Consider the following 20211-nt stretch of genomic DNA (forward strand, 5'->3'; position numbering starts at 1 on the left):
ATTACATAAATGTTTATCAGTTTATTTATTACACCTTTATCTATTATTGTTTTATAGGGATGAGTCTGCTCATCGAAGACTCAAAAACATGTTGAATACTAGTCATGGAGATTTGTGCAAAAGTTGAGATGTCCTGAACACCATGTTGGAGCTATAACTAGATGCAATTCAAGTATCATTTCAAAAAAGTGTTGCCAACATCAAGAATCAATGTAACACACCATTTTACTCGAGATTGCATGACTTTATATCAAGAAAGTGTATATGACACATTGCAAATAAGTTGGAAAAGGTAAAATTCGTTGGTTCTGACAAAGTTGCATGTGATTGTTTCATTAGGACAACACATGAGTTACCTTGTGTTGTGAACTTGCAGATTTTCGAATACAAGGCTACCAAATTCCATTAGAGTCATTCATTTGTTTTGGAAGAAATTACACATTGAATAACATCAAGGCAATGAAGAAGAGAGTGAGACACAATTGGACTTAGAAGTAAAATGTGAAAAGTTGAAGAGGTATTATAGTATCTTGAATATCGTTAGCCATTGGACAATGAAGAAAAAAGTATGGGAACTAACATATCCATATACAACTTCCATGTGTTCATCACCAATGAAGTTTAAGCAAAAAAAGAGAGTTAAGAAGAGTAAAAAAGAAAGTTCAAAAATAATGAATGCACATTTTAAATATATATCCCATTTTTTAGCGAATTGTTTTTTTTTAAATATCTGGTATTTATTTTAACAAAACTTCTTAAAACTTCAAAATAAAATTTTCAAAACAATTGGTTTAAATCAGGTTTTTTCAAAAAAATTGATAAATATTTATGAATTTCTCTAAAATTCAAAATAAATTATTCAAAATAGTTAGGTTAAACCAGTTTTTTTCAAAAAATCCAAAAAAATATTCATGAATTTTCAAAGAATATAATTAAAATTCATTGATAGTATTGAAAAATCCGGTTAGTTAATCATAAACGATAAATATCAAAATAAATTTAATTTTTATTTTAACCACTTATAAAATAACACAAATATGATGAATCGACATAACATACTAATTAATCTTTTCTCAAAATTCGATACATATGATTTATATCATTAACGCAATTCTAGTGGGGAGAGAATTTTCACTTGATAATTCATTTGGGCTTAAATGGAATAGGCCCATTCAAATAAACGCAAAAATCGCATTGCAAAAACCCAGACAACAATAGCACGAACCCTAATTTTACGAGAAAATTTTAATCACAACAATAATCTTCGTTGATGCATGCATGGCGGAAATTCCCACTCTAGTAGTTCGAAAACCCTGTTTTGATCTTCCAACTGGTTGCCCTCAATGCCTCTCTGCATATATTTATCTCAATTTCGCCAAAATCCCATTCCAATTGAACTTCCATGTAAACCATCCACATTCCGGTAACTAACACCCCATTTCCCTTTTTCCCCTTTTCTGTGATTCAAAGATAATATTTTTTTCTATTCTTCATTTATGGGTCTAGATTTATTTTTGATACTGATCTTGGTTTTGTTTTCTATGTTCTGTGATGTTTTGTTTAGATAAAATTCCTTATTTTGAGATTGGTGATGACTATGTGTTGTATGATAATGAGAATGAAGGAATCATTCAGTGTTTGAGGAAAAATGCTGGTGTAGTTGATTTGGATAGTGAGGTTTCTTCTCTCCCTGAATGGATTACAATTAAAGCGGTTATCACAACTTGGCTTCATGATGCACTTGTTTATGAACTCTGGGTGGGATCTAAAGGTTCCTCTGCTTATAGTATCTATTATTCTGATCTTCCTTGGCCCATTGGGAAGGTTCTTTCTTCCAAGAAAACTCGTTTGGTGAAACTCAAACATGGGATAACTGATGACAATGCTGTAGCTAAGAAAGAAGAGGTCAGTTTGTTTCTCATTACTACCACAATTATATTAGTTTTATGAAATGGATATGTGAAATGTGAAATTTTAGATTCTTGATAGGATGCTTTTTAGGTAAGTTAACAAGTTTTGATTAAGAAAGTTATATACTTGTAAAGAAAAAGAGGTTGATTGTTCTTCACTAATATATAACCATAATATTGGGCGGTTAAGAATCAACATGAGAATAAAGTAAGTATAACAAATATGAGGATGTTGCGTTGGATGTGTGATAAGACTAAACATGATAATATTAGAAATGACAATATTAGAGAGAGTGTTGGGGTGAGACCTATAGTAGAAAAGATTGTGGAAAATAGGCTTAGGTAGTTTGGGCATGTAGAGAGAAGGCCGGGAGACTTTGTGGTAAGGAGAGTAGACAAGATGGAGAGAAGTCTAACAACTAGAGGTAGAGGAAGACCTAGAAAAACTGCAAAAGAAGTTATTAAAAAAGATCCCGAGATTAACTATTCGGATAGAAACATGGTCCTGAATAGAATATTATGGCGGAAGTTGATCCATGAAGTCGCTCCCATTTAGTGAGATATGACTTGGTTGTTGTTGTTGTAGACTGAAACAAAAATTGTAGAGTTTTCATCTAATATATAAAAGAACTCAAACAAGGCTTGGCTCTATGCAACAATAGCCAATAATTCTAAAGCATTTTTAATAAACTATTGTTTCATGTTATTATGATTCGGTCTCTTTTCATCAGAAGACAAATGTGTCAATTCAAGAAGTCCAACATTATCATCATTCTACAAGTAGATCGTGGACATGTACGACCTTGTCTCAACATTTTTATATCCTTAATTCTAGGTTGTCAATAACGCGCTATAGTGGTGCGGCCCCTCACTTCTAAGCTATTGGCCTGCGAAGCGCTATCGAAGGTAGCGGTCATAGCGGTTGCAAATAGCTGTGTGGTAGCAGTGCAATAGCAGCGCAATGGCGTTTTCTTGACCGCTATTCTCAATTTGGGGGAAAACGTAAACCCTAATATTTTTAAAGCTTAATTTTAATCTTCTTTAAGAGTATATTGTTCTTTCCCGCCCTTTTAGTGGCCTAGTATATAACTCCACGTGTTATGTTTCTTTCATTTCACCATTTTTTCCATTTTGATTTGTTGTTCTCATCTGCCTTCGCTGTACTCCTCTACCTTTGCCATTCTCTGCTGCGTTCTCGCCTTTCTCCTCTTGCTTGTTCGATGTTCTCCTCTTCTTCTCCATTCACCTCATCTCCTTTCTGTTTCTCTTCAAAGGTTAGTATTGAACTCTTTACTCTTACGATGAAAATGGAACATTGAAAGAAGATTTAGTTTTGGAAGAAGAAGGCTCGACTTGGGAAGTTGTTGGTAATACAACCGGAGATAATGAACTAACAAGTGTTACTAAACACAAATCTAGACTTGCTACAGCCGTGCCTAATTAAGATGAGGAGTTTGAGATGGAAGAGCAAGATCTTGAATCAAGTGATGAACAAGATAATACTAATGTGGTGGAACATAGAAGTGAAGACGAGGCAGAAACATATGTGATTTAGAAATTTCATTTTTGTTTACTTTTAGAACATGGTTTATTTGTTTTGAATACTATCATAATTTGATTTTGACGGGAACTCATTTTGATGGATATAATTATTAGTTGTTCCTTTAAATCTGAGTGTTCTTCTATTTTTAAGTATTTATGTACGTTGTTGGAATTTATGTTTACTAAGTAGTAAGTACATTTTTTTTGTCTTCACTAGAGCAGTCATCCAGCTATCCGTTGTACCGCTATAGTATTTTGGGGGTTTGGCGCTACGTGCTGCTATCCAAGATTAACAACCTAGCATTCATCGTTTTTGGCATACATGTGTGTATCCGTGATATTTGTCATTTGTATCTGATAAAACAGTTTTTAAAATATAATTTTGATGCTTCTAGGATATGTAAAATAATATGGTATCCGATACTAGTACTTCCTCAATTTTGGAGTATCTGAGCTTCATAGCACTAGTTTCATTATTTTCTCCTTGTTGGTAATAGTTTAGAAACCTTCAATGCTTAGTTTCCCATCAAAGATAATTGTAAATGTGCCAAACTGATTTGTAAATAGTATTTAACTAATATATAATTGATGTAATTTTCTCGTTGATTATGGACCAATCTCGGAGTGTCTTTGATGTGATTTTCTATTTGAAATGGTATTCATATATGGCTTTTAGTGATGGACAGATTTATGAGAGGGCAAACTCTGCGTACGACGCCCTATCAAAATTGTTAGGTGAAAAGAACTACCTATTTGGGAACAGGTGAATCTTCTGGACAAGAATTTTGCTACAGCGGCAATACTTTGGTGTCATTTTCATTTTTTAGAGCATATATTGATTTTGACATCTTGGTGATGCATTCACATTCTTTTATTTGTTGTATATGCAGGCCATCAAGCTTGGATGCTATTTTTCTCGCACATGGACTCGTTGCTCTTCAAGCTTTACCGGTTAGTGTCGCTGTCAAATATTAATCTGCGGTGTTTCTGATGTTTGTTTTAAAGATAAAATTCTAACTCTTGATACTTCATGTATGTACCATTAGGAATCATCTACACTGCGGAACAAATTTTTGGAACACGATACTTTAGTTAGATATGTCCGAAAATGTAAGACTGAAATTATAGAAGCTGGTCCACAAACTCATACGGATGCATCATCGTCGGGTTTCAGAATTCCTTCAACTCAGAGTAAGATATGTCCATGTTTTCGTATGATAAATCTTTTTCAATTTTTTATTTATAATTTAAATATGTATTTTGTTGGTGAAGGACAAAAATTTAAGAGCGAACCGAAAAGGAAGAAAACAGACGAGGAGAAAAGGTTTAAAAGTAAGGGGAGATATTTTGTTGCAGCACAGTTGGTTGCAGTTGCTGTTTTTCTCACACTTATGATATCATTTGATTTTGCTGAAGTGGAGGTAGAAAATGTTGATGATCAAGGGTGAATAAAGAGATCCACAAATGACTCATACATTTTCTTTTGACTGCAATTTAGAGAATGAGAAAATTAGCATTCATTACATATGGTCCAATATTTTGTATACAAAAGTATGGTCAAACATAGTACGTTGGTTTATATTGATTGAGCTGTAAGAAAGGAACCATGTATTGAGTGAGTTTGGTGGCTTAAACAAGTTTAGTGAAGAAGTTTTGATTGTCTTTTACATATAATAGCAATAAGGGGTAATACTATCTTGTGCGTAGGGGTGGCAAACAGTATGCCCACCCCATTTAGGCCTGTTATGCAAAAACTCGCAAAAACACAGGACGTGACGGGACGACATAGTGTAGGTTATGGGCCTAAAATCTTAGCCTGTCCCGCACGTCGTGTGGGACGGGGCTTGTCCGCTGACACTACATTTTAAAAATTTAAAAATGCATAAAATTATGTTAATATTCATGAATGGAAAAATCCATAAAAAGATGGAGAGGGACGGAGCGGAAATATTAAAGAGTGAGATCTAAATTCTTTGTCTATCTTGCACTAAAGTGAGGACAAAATGGTTATGTCTAATGGGTCAGATTCGTTTTTCCATCCACACGCATGGACACACACACATGCACACGCACGCGCGCACACACACCCGCACACGCACGCACACACACTTGTCAAGTGATTTTCCTTCACCAATTCAACCTCACACACCACTCACACTTCACAATCTCTTTCTTATTCCCACTATCACAAAGAATTTAATTAGTGTCAGCCAATTTTGTCGAGAAAACAATGTCCAATCCCTATTTTCTGCTGACAAGTGTCTTGTGCAATCACTGGTTTCTAAGGCTATCTTACTTGAAAGCATTGTTGACAAGGATGACTTATATGAGTTTGCCTCTATCAATCTATCTTCCCTTATATCTCCTAGCCCAATACTGAATAAGCAAATTGATTCTAGTATTAATGCTCTTTATTTCAATTCTAGTACACCTAGTAAGTGACATTTAAGGTTATGTCATCCTAATTCCCATGCCTTGAAACTTGTTATGCAAGCCTGTAATATTTCTTTCTCAAATAAAGATTTTGATACTTTCTGCACAGCTTGTTGTATGGGTAAAACCCATAGATTACACTCTTCTGATTCACACACCACATACACTACACCACTTGAACTTGTGTTTAGTGATTTATGGGGTCCTTCCCCTTATACTTCCACTTTAGGATTCAAATATTATGTCTTTTGTGGACACCTATTCCAAGTTTACTTGGCTTTATTTACTTAAAACCAAGGATGAAGCTCTATCTACATTTCAACAATTCAAGAGCTTAGTTGAACTCCAACTTGGTTGTCCTATCAAGGCCATTCAACCTGATTGGGGTGGTGAGTTTCAACCTTTCTCTAAGTTCCTTAAAGATCATGGCATCCTACATAGAGTGATTTTCCCCCACACACATCATCAAAATGGTGTGGTGGAGCGAAAACATAGGCATATAGTTGACATGGGACATATTCTACTTAGTCAAACCTCTCTTTCTCTCATCTATTGGGACTATGAATTCTCCACTTATGTCTACCTCATCAATAGGCTTCCCTCTTCCTCCATTCAGTTTCAAATTCCCTACTTCATCCTGTTTCACACACAATCTGATTACAACTTCCTAAGGGTCTTTGGTTGTGCTTGTTTTCCTCTCCTAAGGCCCTATAATAGTCATAAACTAGATTTTAGATCTCAAGAATGTGTGTTTATGGGTTACTCTACATCCCACAAAGGCTATAGATGTCTAGCCTCTAATGGTAGGCTATACATCTCTAAATATGTCATTTTCAATGAACTTAGGTTCCCATATCCCGACTTGTTTCTCAAAGTTGGTAATCCTGTTCCTCCTTCCCCAAGTGTCTCAAATCTATCTCTATCCATGGTACCTACTTTATCCCCATCCACTACTTCTAATCCTCTATCAACTCAATCTGGTTCAGGCATTTCCTCCTCTACTGCTCCTATAACTCCTCCTCCCATGTTTTCCAATTCATCTCTTCAGCCACAAGGCCAATCTGCTCAGAATTCTCCTAGTTCTTCTGGCTCTAGCTTACGTACTTCACACTCTATTAGTCCCTCACAATCTCCCAATAATTCGAACACAAGTCAGTCTGCTCAGGCCTCAATTAGCGAGCCTTCAATTGTTAATTCAAAAAACTCATTCTTATCTACGTCCCAGTCTAGCTCATTCGTTGCCTCTGACACTTCCACTGCATCCCCTTTTATTCCTCCCAAAGCAGTGCATGTACTTCAAGTTCCTATCAACAATCATCAGATGCAAACCCGATCCAAATATGTCTTTACTCAATCTAGAGTTGAAATTCTGGTATAGTCAGAGTTCAGATGTTCTACTCGAAGTCATGACATCTGATCCAACATTGTTACTTAATCCAGCAAGACAGTTAGACAAATTAAGACCCAGTACTAATAATCACACATCTACAGATGTCACGACATCTGCTACTAAATCACCATAGACAGGAAGAACACCCAGTTCTGTCCATATGGTACAAATACACAGCAGAGATCAACCATAACACTTACTTCTATTGAGCCTACACAGTTATCAGCATGATGTCTCAACATTGATTTGAACATCACCTGTTCCAGCATTACAGTTGGCTGTACTGTGGACGACCAACCAGTCTATACTTCAGTATCAGCTGTCAATGATGAATGTCATAACATTCAGTTTGGCATTCAGACAGTAGGCTATGTGCCATGTCTGTTGTTCCCTTGATAAACAGACTGAAATACATGCTGAGTTATAACAGACAGAATTATAACGTACAGAAGGTAAAAATACAAGTAATTGTTAACCCAGTTCGGTACAACATTACCTACTCTGGGGGCATACCAAGCCAGGAAGAAGATCCACTATCAGTAGTATTAATTCAGAGTTAAACTCCCCCGTTTACAACTCTTCACTTAATCCCTACCCAATGCAATCTATACCTAGGAACTCCTAGATAGAAACCTCCAGTTTCCATTCCTGTCACTACAATTACAATGTAATGCTAAACACCTTGAACTTGCTTCACAGCTTCGTTCAAGATCATAACAACTCTTGCCTACAGGCTTTGAGTTACAAATAATCTCATGCTTTTGAGCACTGAGAAACACATGGTAACCTTCCCACAGGTTGGGAGGTTTACCTCACACACACCCCTAATTTTACATTCTTTGAGGCTTACAAAACCTAGGTTACAATCTGCTATTTATAACCTAACCACCCAACTGGATTTGGGCCTTCAGAAATCGCAGCAAACTTCTCCTTTGCTGTTACAAAGCCAGCAGAATTCTTCTGCTACAATCAAGGTCTTCAATCTTTTATTTCCTAAAAGATCTCCATATTTGGAAACTGTATATTCACAAAATATTCTGATTGAGTCTTCAAGATCTCCACATAGAAGTTAGGATATTCACCAAATATCCTCACTAATCCCAGAATATTAATTAGTTAACACATGCCAGAATTAACTCATTCAGTTTTATACACATGCGCAATGTCACAGTCACGATGTCGTGACATCGTACATGACATGTTGGTCCAGATGTTGAACTTCTTCAACCCAACATATTAAAACAACAGAGGTGATTACATTATTTGCTTTACAAAATTAATGCCAATCCTAAGGTACTAACAATCTTCCCCTTTGGCAAATTTTAGCTAAAACAAATAAACATTACACTAGACACCATATCCCAATATGGGCCTGCACTTCCTCTATGTCATTTTCAGCCCCATTACCAACACCACTTCTGGTGTACATGAGGAAGAAGCTGTACAAGGATCAGCTCCATCACAACCCTTCCCCTCAACACTGGAGCTTCCTGAAGAATATGTAATGCTGAGTACATAGATAATGTAACTCAGATCACAAGACACAACTGTCCTCTTAACTCAGATCACAAGACACAAGTGATATACCCAGTTAGTGACTTTTGTTCCTGAACCCAACTTCTCCTTGCTACCATATTTTGCTTGCTTCTGGTACATCCTCAGGACAATGTTTCTCTCCCCCTTTTTAGCTAAACATTTATAAATGAAACCTTCACAAAACCAGATCCAGGCGCAGGAAGCCCAAATCTTAACAAACCCCATGTTTTAGAGGGAATGAAATGTCGCTCTTGTGAGAAGAGGAGTGTTGATACATCCTTTAAATAGGCCAGACCATGCTTAGGAATTAACGGTAGCAGTAAATACTTGGTCAAGATCCATAAATATTTGCTTAGGAATTAACGGTAGGAGCAAATACTTGGTCAAGATCCATAAATATTTGCTAAGAATAAGTCAGAGAATCACCACCAATATCCCAGACTATCTTTGAATACCTTTTATAGCTCTTGACTGTTTCTTTTCAGAAACAACAATTCCAATGCTATTCCATAAATGCTGTCAGACACGTTGCAAGCTATGTCTTAACATTTGACACTGCTTTTGTCTGCATTCTTCATATATTCTCCCTATCACCATTTCCTAAAACCACTTTCTACAGGTACATAGGATATCTTATGTTAAGACATCACATATGACATCTTGTGAACACTCTGTCCTTTTTGTTCACAAGGAAAACTACCAGCAGTTAAACAACAAAACAGAAGTTTAATCAGCAACAGAAGCAAAACAATTACTAGCTATGACTACTAGTAATACACACATGCACAAGGGTACTTCTCCTCCCCCTAAATCTGTGCATACATCAAATAACAGTAACTCCAGCACCTGTACCACACAACTGTACCACATAAGCTCATTCTAATATAACATAATGAGACACATCACATCCATATTTCCTTATGACTGTAAGTTTCAGAAGGAAATAACAATATTGTCCAAGGCAATGTCATGACATCCGGTCAGACATTCTTCTGCTCACTCAGCCTTGACACACACCACATCATACCACTAACTAACAAGGTGCCATACCTTGTTATCTGAGAACACATAGATCACAAGCTTGATGATTACTTGTAGTGCAAAGACAGAACTCCCCCTGTCATGAACAACCAACTTTCCTCTTGAAACTTGGAGATCACACATGAACATATCCAACACCCCAAAGTTGGACCTTCACATACTTCCTGATTCAAAAAGAACCCAGACCACTTGATGAATGGAAAACATAAGACTCATCTTCATGTCTTCAAGAGCACCCCCTTTGTTCAACCCTCTTGGCTGAACACATCCACACTCTGTGTCAATCTCTCTTCTAACCAGAACAGAAAGCCACTTCACAAAATGTTCTAACATAAGTTAGGACATCCTTCACAACATAACACCATCTGATAATCTTCAGATCTCACTGAGTCACTAGCTTGATCCACAAGAAACCAGACACAAATTGGGACATATACATTCTCATCCCATTACAAGAGATAATCTTCCATAGATAGCTCAGAACTCCTACCACAAGCTCCAAGAGATGAATTGAAAACACCTCCTTTTGTCTTCAACTTACTACTTTTCTGCTCAAAAGTAATTTGTCTCAGACTTTCCTCAAGAGTAATCAGCTGCCATATGTTGATTATCTTGATTCTTCGAATTCACTTCTGAGATAGACCAATTGTCACTGGTTGATTACCTCCTTCATGAATCCTCATATGAAAAAGTCAAATGCCACTTTTTGACCTCTCCACGTTTATCAGACTTCTCCCAAAGATATTCTGACCTTCCAAGTGAGACTTGAACTTCAAGCTACATGTTAAACCAGACATGAACATGTAACATCCTCTCCATCCAGCAACTCCAGAGTACTGCAATGAGAACGATCTTTTTGAAGTACACAATCTACACCTCTGTAGACCCTTCTATCTTAAGTTGATGTGCCACTTCACCAACTAAGAAACTGATGTTGAACCAAATGTTACAACATTGTGTTTTAACATCTAGCTGTTGAATTCAGCTCCTTCTTCTGCCACTTGAAAGAACTTCCTCCCTTCACAGAACCAGAGTTCAACGTTCTCATAGACTTGATTGTGGAACCAAGTTTGAGTAAACAACCTCCATCCTGCAGGTTTGCAGTTAAGTCATCCAAGCTCACACCTAGATGAATCCCTGCTTCTTCTCCAAAGACATCAGACACTCTGATGCATGAGTCTTCAGAAGGACCAGTTAGACACTAACCCTTCAGCTATACCAAGGATTCCACTTCCTAAAGCAAGGTTGTTTCCATGATGTCAAGAATGCTGCCACTTATTCTTAACTCCACAGTGTGCATTAGCCAATGCACTTCCTTACCTAGATCAGAAGTAAACTGATCCAAGTAACCACCATCAGAACTAAGATGTTTTTCTTCCTCTTGTACACACCAAGGCTGAACATGTTTCTTGCCAGGAAACCTTTTCAGAGATCATACGCTTTTGCTGCCACCAAAGTGATAGATCATAAACCAATGTACTATCCTTCCTGTGATTCTGCACAAGGTCTTGAAGACGAGATGTTCCAACGTCTTTTAAAAACATCAGTTATCCTGAGCTCCAAGGATAATCAATTAAATACTTGTACTTGGTACAAGTAAACATTGATCTTAAATCCTTTCCCAATTTTCCTCTCAGATACTTCCACCATAAGAATACTTTGGAAATACTCTTCTTGTGTCAACATCTTCTGTTTGCAAGCGCCTCAACAGTTTTGAGAATCTTTCCAGATTAGATTCACCCTTAGGAATGAGAGAGGTGAATCCTTCCTTGCAAATGTGACACACAACAACCAGAACCCATGTGACACAGGTCAACAGCCAACCAGACCCTAGGCTGACCAAACGTGAGGAGGTTAACCAAAACTCCTCCTCAACTTAACAATCATGGAAACTCCACACCAGTATCCATGCATTGTACACAAATGTCTCAACATGACATACACCATCCCTACCAGTGGCAACTAACTCTATGAGTTATACCTATACATACTCCAATCACACCAATCAGACTCCAGCTAACCATAAGTACTAGTGAAAAAAAAACCAGTCCATAGTAGATATGTATTGCTAGAGCATACTACCTCAAACAACCTCTGAATCTTCATATTCTCATTCCTTGAAAGAACTGCCACTTATGAGCGTGGTGTTTGAATAACAAGATTCATGGTCCCAATCCTCTTAAATGACATAGCAATCAGGTTATCCCATCATTGACTTCTAACATCCAGGGGACTTGTCTTCCAACACAACATAGTACTTCAGGGAACAACTATCCAACCCTGATCAATCTACAGGAATAAGACAAACAGCAGGAGATTGCACACTGTCACGTCTCAACCAGCTCCACTTCTAGTGATTCTTCTTGAGCACACACACAGTTGACCCTACCCTTGTCAACTTAGCACACACAGATGTCTCCTCTTCCAGGTCAGGAGTAGGTTCCAAACTAAAGTATCCCTTTGTTTGACACCTAAAAACATCTGTTCTTCAACCAGTAGCTGCATACTTGTTGAACAACATGTTCTAACATCACATAGAACATTAGTTCCACCTCATTGGAACAAACCCTCCTTGAAAGTCTTCAAGGTCTTCATATACACTACCCAAGAGAGTAACAGAATCAGTGATCAGGTGATTCTTACCATCCTGAAGTGAGAACGTCATGATGAGTGGACTTGAGGAGACTCAAGTATCTTTGACATCTTCAGTAGATTATGATAAAATCTTGAATACAACAGCCTTTCATCCATAAGAGGGAAAACTACATCAGAGTTTGAGTTTTGCCAGGTATTATGCAGCGGAAATCCTAATACAACTCAACCTATGAACACACAATTCATCAGATCAGCCTCCAAGAACATACCAAGTTTGAATATGATTCAATACTAGCACGGCTGTCTCACACAAAGGCCAATTGCCAACCTCCAGAGACAGGTACACACTGCTCCTGTCATGAATAGTCCATCCACCTACTTCAAGGGACCATTCAGGGAAATCACAGAACCTTCCACAGGTTCCAACATCAGTACTAACAAAACTCCTTGCAAGATACCAGAAAGTATCACCCATGGATCTCATCCAGAAACAGAACAGGATGCCTGCTCTGATACCAATTGAAATTCTGGTATAGTCAGAGTTCAGATGTTCTACTCGAAGTCATGACATCTGATCCAACATTGTTACTTAATCCAGCAAGACAGTTAGACAAATTAAGACCCAGTACTAATAATCACACATTTACAGATGTCACGATATCTGCTACTAAATCACCATAGACAGGAAGAACACCCAGTTCTGTCCATATGGTACAAATACACAGCAGAGATCAACCATAGCACTTACTTCTATTGAGCCTACACAGTTATCAGCATGATGTCTCAACATTGATTTGAATATCACCTGTTCCAGCATTACAGTTGGCTGTACTGTGGACGACCAACCAGTCTATACTTCAGTATCAGCTGTCAATGATGAATGTCATAACATTCAGTTTGGCATTCAGACAGTAGGCTATGTGCCAGGTCTGTTGTTCCCTTGATAAACAGACTGAAATACATGCTGAGTTATAACAGATAGAATTATAACGTACAGAAGGTAAAAATACAAGTAATTGTTAACCCAGTTCGGTACAACATTACCTACTCTGGGGGCATACCAAGCCAGGAAGAAGATCCATTATCAGTAGTATTAATTCAGAGTTAAACTCCCCCGTTTACAACTCTTCACTTAATCCCTACCCAATGCAATCTATACCTAGGAACTCCTAGATAGAAACCTCCAGTTTCCATTCCTATCACTACAATTACAATGTAATGCTAAACACCTTGAACTTGCTTCACAACTTCGTTCAAGATCATAACAACTCTTGCCTACAGGCTTTGAGTTACAAATAATCTCATGCTTTTGAGCACTGAGAAACACATGGTAACCTTCCCACAGGTTGGGAGGTTTACCTCACACACCCCTAATTTTACATTCTTTGAGGCTTACAAAACCTAGGTTACAATCTGCTATTTATAACCTAACCACCCAACTGGATTTGGGCCTTCAGAAATCGCAGCAAACTTCTCCTTTGCTGTTACAAAGCCAGCAGAATTCTTCTGCTACAATCAAGGTCTTCAATCTTTTATTTCCTAAAAGATCTCCATATTTGAAAACTGTATATTCACCAAATATTCTGATTGAGTCTTCAAGATCTCCACATAGAAGTTAGGATATTCACCAAATATCCTCACTAATCCCAAAATATTAATTAGTTAACACATGCCAGAATTAACTCATTCAGTTTTATACACATGCGCAATGTCACAGTCACGATGTCGTGACATCGTACATGACATGTTGGTCCAGATGTTGAACTTCTTCAACCCAACATATTAAAACAACAGAGCTGATTACATTATTTGCTTTACAAAATTAATGCCAATCCTATGGTACTAACAAGAGTTGAGCCAAAACTTCTCTTAGTTACCTCTGAATCCAAGAGTATTAAATATGCTCTAGCTAATGTCAACTGGAAAACAGCGATGCAAGAGGAATACAATGCTCTAATCAATAATAACACATGGACACTTGTTCCCTTACCTCCTCAAAGACATGCTATTGGTTAAAAGTGGGTATTTAGGATCAAGGAGAATCCAAATGGACCAGTCAATAGATATAAGGCTAGGCTGGTCGGTAAAGGTTTTCATCAGAGGTATGGGTTTGACTTTACTAGAAGTTTTTCTACTGTGGTCAAACCTATCACAATCAGACTTATTCTCTCTATTGCCCACACACATAAGTGGAAAATTCAATAGTTAAATGTGAATAATTCCTTTCTCAATGACCTACTTCATGAAGATATTTATATGGACCAACCAGAGGGTTTTGAGAGTGACAATACCTCATTGGTTTGCAAAATTAATAAGGCTCTCTATGGCCTAAAACAAGGACCAATGCAATGGTTTGAAAGACTTCAAACCACTCTTATCCAGCTCCAGTTCAAACCCAACAAGTGTGATCCCTCATTGTTTACCTACTTTCTTGGAGGCCACACCATCTACATTCTTATATGTAAATAATGTCATTATCACAGGGGACTCTCATTCCCTCATTCAAACTGTTATTTCCAAACCGAATGCTTCTTTTTCACTTAAACAACTTGGTGATCTTGATTATTTCTCGGGCATTTAACTAAAGAAGGTTGCTAAAGAATCCCTTTTTCTCACTCAGTCCAAGTATATTAATGACCTAGTGTTGGAAACCAACATGTTGGAGGCATGCCCTGTACAAACACCTATTCAATCCACTTGCAAGTTAACCAAAACTGGGTATGCAACAGTTTTTGATCCCTCCCTGTATAGGTCAGTGGTGGGTGCATTGTAGTATGCAACTCTAACCAGGCCTGACATTGCATACTCTGTCAACAAAGTCTTCCAGTTTATGTCTCATAACTCGGAGACTCATTGGGTGATAGTCAGAAGAATCCTGAGGCACCTAAAAGGCACCATAGGGCATGGTTTGTTGATTTCTCCTTTGTCTCCCACTGTTCCTCCATCCCTTCATGTCTATTGTGATGCTGACTGGACTTCTGATCTAGATGACAAAAGGAGCACTTCAGGAGCTGCTATTTACTTTGGCAGCAATCTCATTTCCTGGCGGTCAAAGAAGCAACCTGTAGTTGCCAGATCTAGTATTGCAGCAGAGTATAGAAGTCTTGCTCAAGCAACTGCTAATCTGCTGTGGTTACAGGCACTCCTCAAGGAACTATTTATCCCCTCCAAGATCCCTATAATACTTTATGATAACCGATATATTGTTATGCTGGCTCATAATCCTATCCTTCACTCAAGAACTAAGCATATGGAGATTGATATATTTTTTGTAAGAGAGAAAGTGTTGGCTACAGATTGACACATGTCAGTATGAACACTGTTCAAAACCTACTATAATAGGTCAACTAAATCTATAGTATAAAACAGATAGTTGCAGTGATTTGTAACTAACACAAAAATAGAAATAAAAGTTAGTCTGATTGAAATGAAATATCTCTCTCCTTATCACTTTCTATTACTCACCAATAAAAGCTCAGAAGCTCATCATGACCATGATTGCGACCATATCAGCACACCTATTACCTTTCTTATAAATGTGAGTGAAAACTTTAGTTATCCGAAGATACTTGCTGTTAGCCCATCTATTGCGGAGCTCCATGATATCCGATCTTCATTCATAATGGAGTAAAGGGCACCCTGTGAGTTACTCTAAATCCAAACCTTTCACCATCTCGTATCTTCCACATTTTCTTAAGCCAACATAATAGAGAGAAACTCTTCCTACAACACAGTAATCGGACCTAAACTTGCATCAAATGCGCCTAGGAACTCACCTTAATGGTCCTTAGAAATACATCCCCCACGACTAAGTTCTCTCAAACATAACTAACTCTAACTTACAATTAGCTATCCAATCTTTTGGGAACGAGGAGCTCATTTGGTATGAGCCAGGATGGTTCCCACCCTTATGAACATTAGGTGTATAAATGATGCAATTTAATCTGTATTGATATTTTGAGGTATTCAACCTAGTTACAACAACAAAACTAAGAGGTAGTACTGCAATGCATGAAACTCTACCTCCTATGCACTGTAATTGAAAATGTAAATAAAATTCAATAGAACTCCATATTTGAACCAGTAAAGTAAGGTAGTCTTGAAAATTACTGAAAATTCCTTGTTTCCTTCTCCTTATTATAAAAAAATGAAAAAATAAGTAAAACCCTTCCAAGAAAAAGAGATTAGCACAAAACCTTTCCCCTCCCATTCATTTTCCTCCATCTAAACCTACCCTTACATAAATTACATTCACTAACACCATTGCTAAACTAACTTAAGAAAAATAGTAAAAACTACTCATTTTCCTGCAACTTCCCATTCTCCCACTGTTTAACAAGATCATTATATCCCTTAGCATAATCAATAGCAAACTCTGCCATTGACCTCATCGCACTCGACATTCCACCGCAAAGTACCTTAACCGCAACATCCACCACTTCTTCTTTTTCCACCTTGACTTCCACCATTTCCATGTTTCCATTGGATCCACCTATTGCATTCTGTGCAGAATCTTCTTTTAGTTGTTGAGCATAGAAGGAACCTAACCCGGCTGCGAATAAGTCTAGACCCTCAAGCACCGCTGTTTCTTGTATGGCGTCTAGACGTCTTGACCACTGAACACAAAGTCCAAACAAAGGATGACTGCAGCTAGACCTCCGAGGAGAGCATACTAGTTTCGATGCATCGGGTTCGCATCTCATGCATCGGAGAAGCCAGCCGGTTAGTGCATGGATGTATGATCTCTGAGAGGTGATCCATGACTCAAAAGTGTTTCGCCAGTTCCTCAACTCGGTTTCAAGAATGGAGGCTGAGAGTGCAAGTCTCAGCGGATCGGTTATTGACACGGAGGAATGTTTTCTGGCAGCAATGCCGTCTAGAATAATATTGGCTTCTTCCAAGATTTGCTTCTGCGTCTCATGACATTCTGCCATCACTTTCCACATCTTTGCTAGCCTGTAGTTTGTATAAAATCATTGTCAAATGACAAAAAAAAGGAACGATTCATTAGCATTCATCGTCAAGATGTGATTAATGTCCAAAATAGATACACGCGAAAGATGAAGCATAACCATGACAAAACAAAACGAATGTGTAATTTACAATACCCTTGCAACATTTCAAGAAGCTGGGGATGTAACTCTTCATCCCTTAAGGTTTCAATTCTCCGGGAAATAGCTTCAACTGAGTGTATTGAAACTGTTATCTGAGTGTGTAGATCTCTAATAGCTACTCTTGTTTTATCCACAGAAGAAGGTTCCTCTCCTTTTATATCATGGTTCTTGAGTTGCAGACATTTCTTCTCGTATGCAAGTCGAAAACGCGTTCCAGACTGTTAAAGAAGAACGCAGGCTTAACATTAAGGTTCCAATTATTAATTTTGTATAAACCAATAGCACAAAAATGACCTGTAACAATAATAATATGGTAGACCGAAAAATATTATTGTGATTTCAATGTTATACCCTAACTTCCTGGTAGAGCTTCTTCTCCCATGTATATAGCCGGTCTAAAGTTGATTGGTGACTGGCAGACAACATAGAACCTTCTCCTGACGGAGGATCATCGGTGCCTTCATCAACTTCATCCCTAGAGTTTGAAAAATTCATTATACTTTTTGACGGGGACGAGCTAGAAGAAGCTGAGCGAAAAAGAGCTACTGGATTCAACAATTTTGATGCTGCAAAAGAAATATAGTTTGAATTTATGTTCCTGAAAACTTACAAATAGATATAGAGTGAAACAACAATGATCTACAAGTGCAAGATTATTTCGGAAAACAATTCAAAGGTCATGCTTTCCTTCATGCATAAAGCATTTTTCGAAAATATGAATTATACACTTTCACCAAACCTGATGACAGTTCATTAGAAGTGGATAAGTGTTGAACTTTCTTAGCCTCTAACAGTACCGAGACATCATTGGCTGCACTGCATACAACCCTGAATTGAGCTTCAAGATCGTTGATCACTTCTGCCATATTCGCCGGTCTTCGGTTTACATAAACGGTAAAGCCAGGTGTTTCTTCCTTAGCTTCTTGATCATCAATTGCCATTTCTTGATGGCCGGATTCCATATGACCTGAAGTTTGAGCTTTTGATACTTGAAAACACTCGCCACCATCGACTTGCACAGTTTCAGTTTCAGCATCTGTTCCCTCCTTTTTCTCTTCTTCATGTTGATCAACATCTTCAACCGCGACTTCTTTTGAGGAATTCTCGATGATTTCGTTTCTTTCTCCGGCTACATTTCTCTTAACAACAAAACCCTCCTGTTTGGTATCCTCTTCTTCCTGTTCCAGGTCCGGTATTCCTTCTTCTTCCCGAACTTTCTTCAGTTCTCGATTCTCAGCATCCATAACAATCTCGTCAAGGCTACATCCATTAGGGTAACCGTAATAGTCCAACGATGTAAACGGATTCCAAAAGGAATCCCATTGAGAAGAAGACCGTGGAGGTGAAGTAGGAGGAATAACAACAGGTCTGTTATTTGGAGAATAAGCGAAAATGGACGCATTCATCGGGGAGGATTGCATACCAAAAAAACCATCATTACCATATTGGTACCTCGGAGGAGAATATGCCTCAACTCGACCCATTTCCGGCGACAGAGGCTTTTCTTCAACCGAAATCGCTGGATTACCACTCGACCTCGAGTAACTCAGTTTCAAAGCTGTACTATTGGATCCAAGCTCAATTGTTTCCGGAGTAGCTTTATTCTTCACAGGCGGAGGAGTTGGAGGAGTTATGATTGAATCCAACGAGAACTTAAGTGCTTCATCTCCTTCGAAATAATCACGCAAAGCAGCAGAAACCCTTTGGAGTGATCGAATATACGCAACATGTCCATTAGCAAATTGAGTTCTATGCTCCACAGCCTCTTTTATGAATCTCTTTCTATCTTTACAAATCTGAACCGCTTCTTCCTCATCTAGCTTTGATTGAGAACATCCCATTTCTCACTTCACTTCAAATTCAAACCCTAATCTCAGGATTGCATTTGAAATGAAAATCAAAGGAATTACTTTTACAAATCTCCACAAATCTGTTATCTGCAGAAAAACAGGAAATCTCAATATAAATATCAAATTGGGGGAAAAATCATGAAAACAAAAATTGAACATTAACCCTAAACCTAAAGTTATAATGTATTATCATCCAAGTGAATAAAGTTTAATTCTTTTCTTCATTTTCAAGTAAGAATTATCGAAAAAAGAATAATTAAAAGCAAAAACAATGAAAAGAAAGATAATCAAGAGTCACATTGTAGAGAATTGGAAGTGAAAAAGGTACTAGGGTTTGTTTGATTGAGATGAACAGTGAAGTGAAGGTTAGAACTGTACCTGAAGAGAGGGAGTGTGAAATTGATGAAGCTTTGATCAGAGAAGAGAATGGAGAGAGACGTTGAAAAAAAGTAACGGTCAAATATTCAAAGGAAATAGGGTTGGAACAATAAAACGACAAATGGCAGTAACAAAACAATGTACTCTTAAAAGTGTTTTTTAACTGAAAAAAACAAGGAATGTTTGAGACAATAAAGAGGCAATTTATGTATTTTTTATGGGATTTCTAATTTATAGCTGTTACTATTTAATTATATTCTCGGTTTTAAAAGATGAATTAATTGGATGGTAATAAATTTATGGAATTTTAATGAAAATAGTAAATAAATTATTTTATAATGTTTTGGTACAAATAAATTATTTTATACGAAATTATAGCATTTTTTTGTCTTACTTCAAAAAAGGACAACTAGATAAAATAG

General features: G+C 37.5%; 2 protein-coding genes across 4 annotated transcripts; one reads left to right on the forward strand and one right to left on the reverse strand.

Moving 5' to 3' along the window:
• Nucleotides 1-1169: 1169 nt before the first annotated feature.
• On the forward strand, nucleotides 1170-5158 carry LOC127138571 (mitochondrial outer membrane import complex protein METAXIN). The gene is made up of 6 exons (XM_051065042.1): nucleotides 1170-1423; nucleotides 1565-1905; nucleotides 4139-4215; nucleotides 4343-4403; nucleotides 4499-4643; nucleotides 4725-5158. Exons 1-6 carry the CDS (start codon nucleotides 1279-1281, stop codon nucleotides 4898-4900), a joined length of 945 nt encoding a protein of 314 aa, XP_050920999.1. The 5' UTR covers nucleotides 1170-1278; the 3' UTR covers nucleotides 4901-5158.
• Nucleotides 5159-16499: 11341 nt separating this feature from the next.
• Nucleotides 16500-19924, reverse strand: LOC127138572 (protein ROLLING AND ERECT LEAF 2). Of its 3 annotated transcripts, none has more exons than XM_051065043.1 (5): nucleotides 19790-19924; nucleotides 18301-19498; nucleotides 17913-18127; nucleotides 17556-17779; nucleotides 16500-17403 (listed from the first exon to the last, which is right to left on the reverse strand). In XM_051065043.1, exons 2-5 carry the CDS (start codon nucleotides 19400-19402, stop codon nucleotides 16743-16745), a joined length of 2202 nt encoding a protein of 733 aa, XP_050921000.1. In that variant the 5' UTR covers nucleotides 19403-19498; nucleotides 19790-19924; the 3' UTR covers nucleotides 16500-16742. The 3 variants fall into 3 exon arrangements, with proteins under 3 accessions (XP_050921000.1, XP_050921001.1, XP_050921002.1); XM_051065044.1 differs by having other exon boundaries at nucleotides 19710-19793; XM_051065045.1 differs by lacking the exon at nucleotides 19790-19924 and adding an exon at nucleotides 19740-19760.
• Between the last annotated feature and the right edge of the window lie 287 nt (nucleotides 19925-20211).

Source organism: Lathyrus oleraceus, chromosome 4, assembly GCF_024323335.1.
Source record: "Lathyrus oleraceus cultivar Zhongwan6 chromosome 4, CAAS_Psat_ZW6_1.0, whole genome shotgun sequence".
Lineage (NCBI taxonomy): Eukaryota > Viridiplantae > Streptophyta > Magnoliopsida > Fabales > Fabaceae > Lathyrus > Lathyrus oleraceus.

Bases quoted from the DNA above. Each gene is read 5' to 3' on its own strand.
- LOC127138571 (XM_051065042.1), top strand. From the start codon at position 1,279: ATGGCGGAAATTCCCACTCTAGTAGTTCGAAAACCCTGTTTTGATCTT. The intron at 1,906-4,138 runs GTCAGTTTGTTT...AGTGATGGACAG, and splicing joins CTGTAGCTAAGAAAGAAGAG to ATTTATGAGAGGGCAAACTC. The intron at 4,216-4,342 runs GTGAATCTTCTG...TTGTATATGCAG, and splicing joins AACTACCTATTTGGGAACAG to GCCATCAAGCTTGGATGCTA.
- LOC127138572 (XM_051065043.1), bottom strand. From the start codon at position 19,402: ATGGGATGTTCTCAATCAAAGCTAGATGAGGAAGAAGCGGTTCAGATT. The intron at 18,128-18,300 runs GTTTGGTGAAAG...TTTCTTTTGCAG, and splicing joins TTCTAATGAACTGTCATCAG to CATCAAAATTGTTGAATCCA. The intron at 17,404-17,555 runs GTATTGTAAATT...TACAAACTACAG, and splicing joins CTTCTTGAAATGTTGCAAGG to GCTAGCAAAGATGTGGAAAG.